General features: G+C 38.4%; 1 protein-coding gene across 6 annotated transcripts in view; it reads right to left on the bottom strand.

The window, feature by feature from the left end:
• Positions 1–105: 105 nt before the first annotated feature.
• Positions 106–12,994, bottom strand: part of LOC126368194 (CUGBP Elav-like family member 4) — a 283,473-nt gene continuing 270,584 nt past the window's right edge. For 4 of the 6 annotated variants that reach the window (XM_050012086.1, XM_050012087.1, XM_050012088.1 and 1 more), the window contains 3 exons: positions 10,562–10,738; positions 9,701–9,867; positions 106–8,519 (listed from right to left, as the gene is read on the bottom strand). In XM_050012086.1, the coding sequence (XP_049868043.1) occupies positions 9,740–9,867; positions 10,562–10,738 (305 nt within the window). In that variant the 3' untranslated portion in view covers positions 106–8,519; positions 9,701–9,739. The remainder of the gene's footprint in view (positions 8,520–9,700; positions 9,868–10,561; positions 10,739–12,994) is intronic. The other 2 variants (XM_050012090.1, XM_050012092.1) reach the window with 1 other exon arrangement.

Genomic DNA, 12,994 nt, shown 5'->3' with positions numbered 1-12,994 from the left:
CCATTATCAGACTAAATCAATCTTTAGGGGTAACATTGGGATAGAGTATACATTTCTAGACACTCCACTACACTCTTCATTTGAAGAAATAAAACAACCACCTAATATAATTAAAATTATTTATTATCCTTCATCATATTTCTAGCATACTAAACGTAATAAGTGTATAATAATAAATAATTGAATAGTAATTTAGTTTTGAAATATTTCAGCAATATACATATTAACTCGATAATAGGTTCAAACGTCAATAACTAAATGAGAACATGCAAAATAGGCGATTATTATTGTATTAGTTTCTGTGTTACAATGAACGCAGTCGTCTTTGGCTAAGTACTGTATGATTCTACTAAAACTAAATAAATTAGATATTCATTTACCTAGCGAACTTCAAAAAAGTGATGAATAACTCTTATTTTACAATCTTTGGCGAACTATAACAATATACGAGAATAAACATTTCAATAGCTAGCTAGCAAATGCACTGAAACTTTAAACTCTGTCCACCTAACTTCAGAACATGTAGGTATAAGTTTATACAATGCCAAATAATACGGAGCCACATATGCAGAATGTCTATAATTAGATTTGGACATACAAGTCATCTGTACATCTTGACAAGTTTACACAGATTCTCTTTATAATTTAGGTACACGGCCAGTCTTTAGTAGGCAGTTCATTTTTAACTTGTTTTGTATTTCGTTCGTGTATCCGAACTGATTTAAATTTACTAATTAATTAATGTGCGAATCGATAATTTAGCTATACATTTTCTAATTTGTCATTTTTTATCAATAACTATCTTTGCCAAGGACTTGGGTATCGATTTCTAAGGACAGACATTTTGCCGGCTCCAAAAATTGAATTTAGTCATATCATAAGTACTCGTTACTAACTTGGGCGCAATACAGTGAAACTATGGTTTGGTACCTTTAACACATTGAGGCTGTTTCAATATTTGCCAGACTTTCTTTTAAAGTATCGTGGCGAGGGTAACCGAGACTGGGCAGTCAACTAAGGTGTAAGATGATGACTGACATACATCCAAAAGCACTTTTAAATTGACAAGTTTTGCTTTGGGAATTTGTACATTAACTCTTTATTTTTCAAGGATATTAGAGCAATACTGTTCAATTTAAGAACAGTGCTTTGATGCATGGTGGAGTAAAACAAGGTTCTGTAAGACCAGTAAGCTCGGTTGCTCGTTTGGAAAGCTAGTTTGTATTAATTTATCTTTTATGGCAAGGTTAGAATCGTTCGTAGCTCACGTAGAATTGCGAACTATAGTAGAAAAAAACTACCATAGCCGTGAACGGTGGGATTCTAACCTCACATCCGTCTTGCTTTTTCTACCATGCTTCATTGGGATATATGTCACCTCATCATTCGTAGGACCTTAGAGGTCTTACCGCAACATAAACAAGCGTTCAATACGCCCTTAAGAAGTTTGACAGCTAAGCATAATTTTGAAACTTTGATAAAATTTTCCTTGGCTACTAAATTCCTAAACACTCATGAATGCTTGTTTACTTTTGGGGTAAGACCGTCTGGGCTTTAGGGATGGCTGGGCAGGTTTGCGAAGCCTTCTTTTTGTCTACTAACACGTGTTAGCACGTGGTAAGGAACACTTGAGATATCATTTGAAGGCTCCTCGACCTACCAGCGTGCGTTGGCTATAGATAGGTTTTTTTGAGAAAACAAATGCCACAATATAATAAGGTACATATGTCAATGGACGATTGATACAAGCGTATAATACAGACGCCAGCGACGTCTTCTCGCTAAACTAGATGTAAACAGCTAGTCTGTTACGCCCTTACTGTTATTCGGATACGATTTACTATTGATGTCCAGGCTGTATTAGAGCAATTTGGTGAAATATGATTCCTGGATTCTTTTCCGATGCGTTCAGGGGGGTTAAAAAGGCCACATCGAAACAATTCCTCTAAGATAGCAATATTGCTATTTGACATTTGTTTGCAATGCGCACTTAATTTTTTATGCGCAAATGTCAAATTGCAATATTCCTTTGTTAGATCAATTGCTTCGATGTGGCCTTTTTAACCCCTGGGCGGTTACATTTCATTGATTATATTGGATGTTTAAGTATGTACATTTGGCTAAGAGTCAGAGGAGCGAGCCTATGTTGAACTTATTGTATTTAAAAGTAAACTAATGGCTGCTATTAACATGATGAGCTTAGGAACTTAGGCTGGAATCAATCTATAGTTCATCACATTTGACTTTACAAACACTAAAAGTGGCAGCAAGACCCAGTATGAGGCTGTGATAATATAATTGTGCGTTTAAAACCTCTGAAAGTTACATTAAATACGATTTTAATTTGTAATAAATTCTACTAGTTTTCTTGTGTAAATCGTTCCGAATAATCAGCTGATCTGGGCTGGATGTCTCTTAAACTATTCCGATATAAGTTATCCAGAACAATGCGAGATAGCTGTAGATTACGTTCACGCTATGCTGGTTTCTGGTGGCGACTGACAGTGGTAAATGCGAACACTTCTATCTTAAACTAACGAGAAATTTCCATGACGAATGTAAAGACAGAATCCTGGTCCACGATTTTTTTAGAATGAGCGTGGTCTATTGTCACTTGTTTCCTAGTAGTGTTAAAAAGAGACAAAGTATTTAAGGTCAAAGCAACGGCGAAGTGTACACATCTACTCACGGCATGGTGTAGTCTAGTATTATTTACATTTTGAACAGATCACCCAACAAATCTTTGTTCTTCCTCACACCATCCCAGAGCTTAGTCGCCATAAAAAGTACCCTATACTTTATCAGTTAAGAATTCAGCATGTTATCCATCTAAGTCGGTTAATGATTATGATTTCATCTTAGTTTTAACAGCGACACCCTGTCACCCGCCCGAGCAAATTCGGGACAAAAGGCTAGTAAGCTCCTAAATTAGATATGACGTCAATATGTATGTACAATTTTTATATTTCAAGTTATTGTGGACCTACATGCGTGCTTACTTGACGTCCATATACATAAAGTCACTGTATTTATTCACTATTTCCAAAGCGATCGACAACAGAACGGCTGTACAACGGATACAGTAATATACAGGTGAAATTTGTTTTATTACGGACGGCGCGATTTTGTCTAATTTCCTTTAGTAACGGCACGACAGTCTGTGCCGGCAGCTTATATAGACGTCGTTCACGGTACCACAATCCTCTAGTGTTCACAATATCCACTCCATTATGCTAAATAGATTATCTGTAACATCTATAACAATATTTGTATGAATAGTCTGTCTTAACTAGGCAAGATTTATTCATCATAGGACGATCAGCGTGCGATACAGTGAACGAGGCCCATTAACAAACAAAAGCAGAATTAAGACAGTTACATTGTTTCTACCTAATACATACTTCTCATAACTCGCTCTTACTAAGGTAACCTTTAACTTCTAACTTAACCATCGGTTATACCATTCATATTTTAATGATGTTCTACCAATCTATACCAGTTAAATTATACCAATTAACCTTATTATAAATCTATAGGTAGTTATGGCTCAAATAAACATTTGTAACTGCAAAACAGTATTCTGGATAACTTATTAAAAATATAATATTGTAATATAATAAAATTGATTCCTCGTAATAATCAGTTGTTCAACAATTCATTCTAGTTAAGGGTATTATAGACAATTAGTAGGATAGTGTTTGCGACAGTTAGGCTCTATTAGTCGGAAAAACAGTTAAAAAGTTCTAAGTTAATATAACAAAATAAGTAAAAATTAAGTACAGTAAGAATTAAATCGATTTGTGCTTGAAGCTAAACTATGCTAAGCGATAGAAAAAATAAATAACAGAAAGAGATATGACTAGATCGTTTTGTTTCAAATACTAGGACCTACAATCATAAAAGCACTATGCGCCTCTCTCCATATTTTATTATATAAATAGATATATAATAATATTGATTAATTATCCCGAATTCTAAAGTTTGTTTCTTCTGATTAAAATATTGGCATTCATCTTATTAACTAGCATCGAACGGTGTTTAGCAAACGTGATGTAACGTGGTGGGTGGTGGCGCGTGCGCAGCGCCCGCTCGAGCGGTGACGTCACGCCCCGCGCCTCACCGCGCTCCCCGCACCATCCGACGATCTACCTATATCGCCTAAATAACGATCCGATTTCGATTCGCATACCATTTACAAACGATTCAAACGTCCTTGAGTGCTTCGAAATGTTCACGTCTACGCGAGAGCTACGAATTCAAGTATGCGAACGATATAAATATTTTATAAAATTTTAGGAGTTAAATAGTTTTTTTTTAAGAAATTCGATTTCGTATTACTAAGATTTTTGTCCGATCTGTTTGCGGGAGTCGTGTCGTGGGCGGCGTAGCGGAGACCGTGGCACCGATTTGTCTGTCTCGGCTTCACGCCTCGCACCGCCACGGGGCGGACAGACTCCCGCGGCAAGTATGGCGAGATGACAAGTGAGTGAGGATACTAGTAACCAAAGTGGCGTTAATTTGGAATGAAGGACGCGCGGCCAGTGCTACTCGTATCGGAAACAAGGAAGCGAAGCGTTGAGTCTGTTGGTTCGCGAGAGGACAGTCATGAGGTGAGATGAGGTGGATCGGTTACACTACGATAGTACGAGACAGTATAAAAAGTCGTGACAGACTAGTGGACCCGAGAGTGTAGCGGCGCGCGCCGCGCCGGGTGGCGGTATTGCATCGTAGTCTAAGTCAGAGAGTTCGGCAAAACCTGCCTACATGAAAAACATTTAGATACATTTAAATAATTGCAAAGCATACCCTGTATCCTAGAATCACTTTTATGGGCGATTGTTTTATACATTCAGAGAGGACTCATTAATCTATTACAAACGTTTGCGTCACCGCAATATATCTTTAGTGAATTTTTAATTTTAATCAGTATAAAGATATAAGTACACAATATTATTAATTTACCCGAGACATGCGGCCTGTCGGCGACGTCGTGCGGGCGTATTACTCCTACATTACCCACGAGGTGATATTATCGATAGTCGATATACTAAGTATACGTGTTCCGGTTTGGCAACGATTTGTCTGTAACCTAAGAAGCAAGCGGCCCGTGCGCGGCGGCTGCCGGGGTGGCCGGAGCGACCGAAGCCACCGGAGCGACCGAAGCCACCGGAGCGACCGAAGCCACCGGAGTGACCGAAGCGACCGCAGCCGCCGCACACGCCGCGCCGCTCCGCGCTCGCCTGCTAAGCACTGCACTCACACGCGACTCGAGCCCGGCCTTGTGCGCTAAGACAAACCCTAACGTTCATAACGCGAGTCACCCCGCTGCGCGCCCGACCCTGTGCCTCCGGACTGCCTCCAGAGTCGGCCCGCGGCTATATAATTTTTATTTGTTTATCTAAAATGTACATTTCGACTTTAGTATTTCACTAGTGCATTTGTTGAGGCCGGCCCTACAGTCGTAATACGAAACGAGACCACGTCGACGAATAATATAAAAACGGTAACGTAAAAATATCAATAATAAATTAAAAATGCATGAAAAACAAAACGCTAAACAAGTTAAAAAGCGTAACAACGTATTGCACATGAGTGAGTTAGAGAAAAGAACTATAGACTTAACAGGTAATTCATGTATACCATTTACACACGGCTTAATGTTTATAAATCATAAACGCCTAAAACTAGAATACTATATCAATATAATATAATTATTTGTGTAAATATAAAATTCTATGTCTTGTGGTGAGTGAAATATTTGACTAGTGGCGGGCGGCGGCCGGCCGTGGCGCGATCCGCGGTCCGCGGCCGCACGCGGGCTGCGGCACCTCGGCTCAACCATACGGGACAAGTACCACTCTACAACCACTATCAACCTTTCGCATTACGTGAAGCAGGCGACGGCACGTCTGGTCATCTCGACTTCAATATTCAGAATAACTTTTTTGCTTCCGTTTTTGCGGGTAGCGTCGATATTCTATAAGGTGAAAGCGACATCTCTCGGAGAGCGGCGATACAATTTGCGATAGATAGCATAGTTTCTATCACAGTAAACCTTATGTTATATTTAATGTGGTTCTATGTTGTCGCCTACTTATGCAGCTTCAGGGTCTGTCCCATATAGGTAGTCGACTGGTGTACCTAAAGCATCGGCGCTAAGGCTGCGAAGCCCGCCCGCGTGCACACAATATATCTAAGGTATCTCAGTATCATTTTATATTTATATTGGTACCTTTTTGATTATGAATCTATTTTCTTCTGTAGAAATTACACTAGTTTATCTGTTGCTCGTTAACACTGTTGGCTCCCTGGACGCTATGTCACAGTTATTGTATTTAACACCTTAACAATAGTATTATAATATGTATATGTATAGACACACACACGAATGCACGAAAGAAAGTAGGGAAGCACGCTCCTTGAATTGACGTCGCGAACAATGCGAGGTTTAGGCCATTCGCATACTACACCGCTATATTCTCACAAGATTTTAATATAATTTACTTGTTAACGGATCATGAGTTTTTCAACTCTTTGCCGTTCACGAAACCGACAAAATATTCGGATTTTAAATGACATTTGTAAATCCAAAAACGCAGTAACAACGCCCGTTACTATCCCAGAATTCAATTCGTTTCGCCGAATTTTCCACGACTATGTAGAAAAATAAATAGCGACTTTGATTTGAAAATTTATGAAAACAAAGTGAATTCGGGGAAAGTTTTAGTGACTGAAGTTGACGCAGGATAATCGTTCTTGTCGTGGGTTTATTATTGAGTGTTTCTAATAACCGCCTAAAGCTAAAAGTGAGGATTTCATATCATATTTTTATGAAATCTGTCGGTAATTGTTGACTTGACTATTTGGTTCGGAGGTGTTTTGTTGATGTGCTAAATTGCTGTCTGAGTTGTTACTGCGCGCGGCCAGTATGCGACCAGCCTAACAGAGAGCGATACACATAAATATGCAATACAGAAGGCCTGTACATCTGACACTATAACTCTTTTATATCACAGCCCATTTGGAATTTACAACACATAATAACACGATCTTCGAAACGAAGGCCTAAGTACTCGGTCTCAAGTTGAAGTGCACTTTAATTTGTACACAGTGTTAAATACAAACATTTAATTTTGTTAACAACATCGCCATTAAATTTTACTAACATGTAGGTTTGTGGGGCGGGGTGTACCTTTAGAATCGACTTACTTGTATTGTCTGTTCATATTGGCCAATATACAACGTTATATATTAAGTTAGAAACTTGTAAGTTTCTATTAAAGTATTTATTAGGAACGCTTTGAATCAACTCTCAGTATAAACAAGGGAAACCTTTGTACAGTTAAACAACTCATTTACTTGATTAATTAAGTGCGTTTATACAGCTCTTCAAACTACACGTAACAACATTTAACGCTATCGTACTGCGCTAAAATATTAACAATATTTGTGGCATGGAGATCTTTTTTTATTCAAGTTTAAAAAGTTGATGCGATACTGAGAATCGATTGTCAATGGCGTCCTTAAATCAAAGGATAGAACCCGGTACACCCATTTAATAGCTTATCTGACACACACATAATAAAATTTAACAAAATATAGGACATATATATTCCAATAGTGATCTCTAACGAACACTTATATTAGTGTGAACAGTTGGCGAGGGAGGCAACAGTGCGAGCGATCGGGGGCTGCGCGGGCGCCTTCAGGATTATACCTACGTCAACGAAACAAACTTACAACGGAATTGGTGGTGTGACCACCATCAAATTATGTACCACCTACCTTATTTTGTACAATTAATTTTCACGTCTCGTATTTACGCAATTTTGTTTTATTAAATATTGAAATGAAATACCCATTTTTATCAGAATTACTTGCGAAAAATGGGGGTAGTTTTTATTTTTAAGAATATTTGAATATGTTGCATACGTGATGTAAGGTTGGTACATGTGTTGATGCGGTGGTGACGTCACAACTACAGTACTATGAACAACAGAGCATCGAAGGCGCGCGCCCCTTCCCCCTGGTACAATTCTTGCAATATACAATAATTAAAATACATTTTTTTCTTACATTTTCAACTTACTTAATAAATTCAGTTTGGCTTAGTTCAAGCAAATAACTAGTATAATAAATTTATGTTAAAAGTTTCAGTTAAACATTAAGTACTTAGAAGTAGAAGTATGATTACGAATGACAAAATTTTTATAACGTCATTTTATAATAATAATAATAATTTAATCAAAGTTAATAAATTGTATATATAATAATATAATAGAGTAATTTAATGATTAATCGATAATGATAAGAATGAAGCATTCCTACGCGCTGATTCAATAAATTACTTTTAACTAATTTAGTATACTCGCCGAGTGGGCTTGCATAATTCTTTAGGTTAGTATGTAGGTAATGATATTTACTATACAATAAATGTGTATTTAAATTCCTTGAAAGAATTGTTGATAATACGCGTACGTGCGCGTCGTAGGCGTGACGTATATGCGGCAACCGGCCGCCTGCAACAAACGAATAAAACAAACATTTTAATAAAAGGCATAAGCCGAGGTAACCTAAGCTTTAGAAAAACAAGTACCTAATAATAAAAAGCATCACTCCGCTTCTTCTTATTTTATCGTGTGGTTTGTAAGGTGGATTGCTCACCCCAGTAACCCTGGTGTCAGGGCCGCCAAAAGCCCCTGACATGGCTCATGTAACGACTACTAACTTGCATCAGTAAGTAGTAACCGGGACCAATAGCTTAACGTGCCTTCCGAAGCACGGATCATCTTACTTTCGGACAATCAAGTGATCAGCCTGTAATGCAGCAAACTAGGGATCACAAAGTGATTTTCGTGATATGTCCCCACCAGGATTTGAACCCGGGACCTCCGGATCGTGAGACGAACGCTCAAGCTACTGGGCTATTAGCATACATAGAAGAAAACCACTCCGCTGTACATACGGGTGAGTAAGGCTATATTTCCGCCAGAGTGGAGCGGGGCAGCGGAGCGGAGAAACGGAGAAATATTGACGAGTTGCGAACTGGTTTGTGCAATGGAAGTGCAATCCTATTGGTTAATATTTCTCCGTTTCTTCGCTCCGCTCCGGTGGACAAACAGCCTTACAGCGGTGCCGATATCCTAGCAACCACAACTTAATTTTTACTTAATTTGACGAGGCTAAAACTCGCTCTGTCCCTTTCTTGCACTTATTGCAGTTTAAGAGCAGTAACTTAAATTACGTTAAGGCGAGTCACCGGAGCAGAAGCGGTAAAACACTTATTATTATTATTACGTATGGCAAACAAAAATAAAATATACTGCGTGGATCATATATCCAGCTTAAGCTCCCTTAACCAAGTCTCTGCCGCATCCTGGGAACCGGTGTAGAGCGCACTCGTTCACTATGTGAGATAGGGTTTGATCCGGATGACCACATTCACAGTATGGCGACTCCTTTAAGCCCCATTTATGTAAGTGATGGTTCAAACACAAAACACTGTTACAATTGAATAACGGCATTGAAAGTAACACTAAGGATGTGCTAATTTGATACACAGGAGGTACTTCACTCAATCATATTTATGGAACTTCCAAATGTTTACATGAAAAGGCTAATTTTCTAGTGAAGTTCCATAAATACGTAAACTACAAATACACAGAGGTCATCAAATATGTAAGGTTCCACAAATACGTACGAGGGTCACGCTGTGAGCGCGCAAGGACGGCGTCGGGGGTTAGTAAGGCCGATTGGCGTCCTTGGGCCGTTTCAGCTGGACCTTCAAGCGCTTCATGCCGATCTGGAAGCCGTTCATCGCTTGGATCGCCGCCTGCGCCGACGTCGGGTTGTCGAACGATACGAAACCTGCAACGGTTATAGGTTAAAGTTTAAGGAAAAAGTATAAAGTCACGTTTCCACTTGGCATTTGGCGCGCGACATATTGAAATTGCACAACATGTTGAAAGTTAGCGCGGAACTTTTGTTTAACAACCTTGTCTACGCATCTACTACACATCTCTCGTCCACAATATGTCGCCAGAGAAGAAAAATACTTACTAAAGCTTTTGGTGTTAATTCTCCAACCATTATCGGAGAGTAGCGTGGTGGAGTAAGCTCGAATCGATGGCGGGAAACTAGAAAGTCTAGGGCCTTTTATGTTGATTCCCCAGAAATTATTTCTGAAGACTTTTTCAATTCAAATTTTCTCAAGACACAATTCTTCCTCTTAAAGAGGTTAAGAAAGCGTCGGCAATGTAATGAGCGTACCCGTCATCTCCCTAGCGTTTTTTCCCGGAGTCCGCTTACCTAACCTGAAAAATTGACAGGTCCGGATTGTTTCGGAAGCGACTGCCTCCTTCCAACCCGCGAAGGGAAAACCAGCTCAATACAGGTTAGGTTACATACCTACGAAACGCACAGGAATGAAACGAGCTTACCCAAAAGGTGCCTATTCAGATTTGCATTGAATGATCTAAGTTATAAGATGAAGGGGGCATAGATTACCTATCCCATTTCGAGATCATATTGCTGCATAGGTCTTTGAGAGGAAGATGCCTACCGAAACATTTGCTCTGGTTGGTGGCCCGGTCGATGAAAACTTTGCTGCTGATGACATTGCCGAAGGGGAGAAACATCTGCATCAGTTCAGCGTCTCCAAACTCCTGGGGCAGGTGGTAGATGAAGAGGTTGCAGCCCTCGGGGCCAGAGATAGAACAGCCTGGGAACATTAAAAAATCTTTAAAGAACTCACAAATCTGCCTCCAAACACCAACATTCGTTTTGCTTATAAATAGTGATTAGTAGTAGAGGGTGTATGCACGGAATAGAAGAAAGAGGAAAGGTCCTAACGCGCATTTTGTATGAGAACCTTTGCCGTCGCTTTCATCCCATTCTCTTTTACTTCCTGCAAACAGATAACTACGATAGCTTTACTGCTTCTCAAATTCCACAGCCACTTTACCGGCAATGTATATTTTATGTGATAGATTGCAATGTTATTGTTACTTTTAGTAAAATACTAACTGCATAAAAAAGTATTTTTTTGATAAATAGCATTATCACACTAATGTTTTTAGCTTTCCTGTGATAAGGAGGAATATCTTTGCATGATAGTCGATATTTGATTTTCTGCCCTGCACAAGACGACCTTCTAATATATTGCGGAGTTTGCGCGTTGTAAAATTTGCGGATGAGTGCAAAATTGAAGTATTTGCGCGTTCCTCGTTCACTTGGCCCTTCTAACCACTTTCTTCTATTCCGTGGATATATGAATGTATAAATGGTTGTCTGGAAGAAATCGCTTTCAGCGATAAGGCCGTCATTTGTCATTAATCTCGCAAGGCCAGGATTTCCAAGATAGTGAAATGGGGTTTGGATTTTAAGGCGATATACGAAGAGAAACTGTCAAAATACATCTTTAAAACACAAATACCGTGTTCTTACCGCGTTAATCCGGGATATTATGAGACTCATTTGCAACGGTGTTGAAATATCGGGAGTCTCATATCCCTGCTTAATGCGGTAAGAATCCGGTATTGTGTTTTAATTATCAAACAACATGTTTTAATTATCAATACATGTGTTTAGAATCAGAAGTACTTCATGAACGCATTTGATACCTTGGAACAATTCATTATAAATAAATAACATTTAAAAAATGGTGTCTCAAGAGATGGTCTCTAAAGTTTATTTTTTCGATAATTCGGGTAATATTGAATAAGAAACAATTACGTATACGTGGATATGTTTGTAATAAGATTTCGAAGAGGATCATATTTTTTATTTTCTTGTTAAAAATACACAGACTTTACTGAAGGATTAGAAATAAACATTTGCTCTCATGATTCCATCAGGCGCAATCGTTTATTGCAGTGTTGTCAGAACTGAATTGTTACTTTTGTAAAATTATAGGCTAATTTTAAATGAAGGTTCTTATTGAAATGCCTTTGGAGTTTTTTTTAATACCTAATTTTATTATACTACTTATTAGGTCAAGAATTTTACAATAAAAATAAAATCCTACAAAAGAAGAATTGTATTATACAGGTTCACCCAAAAGTTCACGTTCAAATTTAAAGATATATAGAGGGGCTTATTGGCTACCAGAAAAACCGTCATGATGTTTAATAATTATTTATGGCTTAGGAAATATGGCCTTTTTCAAGGTACTTACTTCAGAAATCATTATTTTATCGATTAAAAATCGTACGTGAGATTCGACAGATGGCGCGCAAAACTTGAGGCAAACGCCTAAAGTCATTCGCTTCGTATATCGCCTTAAAAGAACATTCGGTTTTACGTATTTTTGCGTCGTCTTCGCAGTTTTAACCGACCCAAGGAAGAAGATTATGGTATATTTATTTTAAGTGTATTTATCGTTTCGCAGCACCGAATGTTTATGATTACATATGGTATGTTCAATGATCATGTGATTTTTGCTTCCAAGGGTAATAGGGTAGCTTCGATCATATAGGATAAAGCGACATAGACTTCGACTTTAACAGCTAAGTAGTTGAAATCGGTTCGAAAATGGAAATTTGACGTTAAAAATATGTCGTCGCGAATTCCGAACGACAGATTTCTAACGAAATTCTCATAAAATTACATTACTAGAACACAGAATAGAGTATACACAAAACATTTTCAAACATAGACATGTATAGATTCATAGACACAAACAAAAGACATAGGTGCACAACGCACAACATGTACTAAACACACATTTAACAGCAAGTCTACTATAGTTTGAAGCCGTGTTGAGACGCCTGAAAATAATATCTGCAGGACAGACTGATTATACAAGGCGTGCGACATACAAGGAGGGAACAGCTTATTTGTGACTAGCTCTAAGCACACGTGGGGTTAAAAGGCCACATTGAAGCAATTTCTCTAAAACAGCAATATTGCTGCTATTTGACATTTGTTGACATTGCGCACTTATTTTTATATGCGCAAATGTCAGATAGTAATATTGCTTTTTTAGATGAATTGC

Source organism: Pectinophora gossypiella, chromosome 7 (assembly GCF_024362695.1).
Source record: "Pectinophora gossypiella chromosome 7, ilPecGoss1.1, whole genome shotgun sequence".
Classification (NCBI taxonomy): Eukaryota; Metazoa; Arthropoda; class Insecta; order Lepidoptera; family Gelechiidae; genus Pectinophora; species Pectinophora gossypiella.
This window is presented reverse-complemented; position numbering and strand designations above follow the sequence as displayed.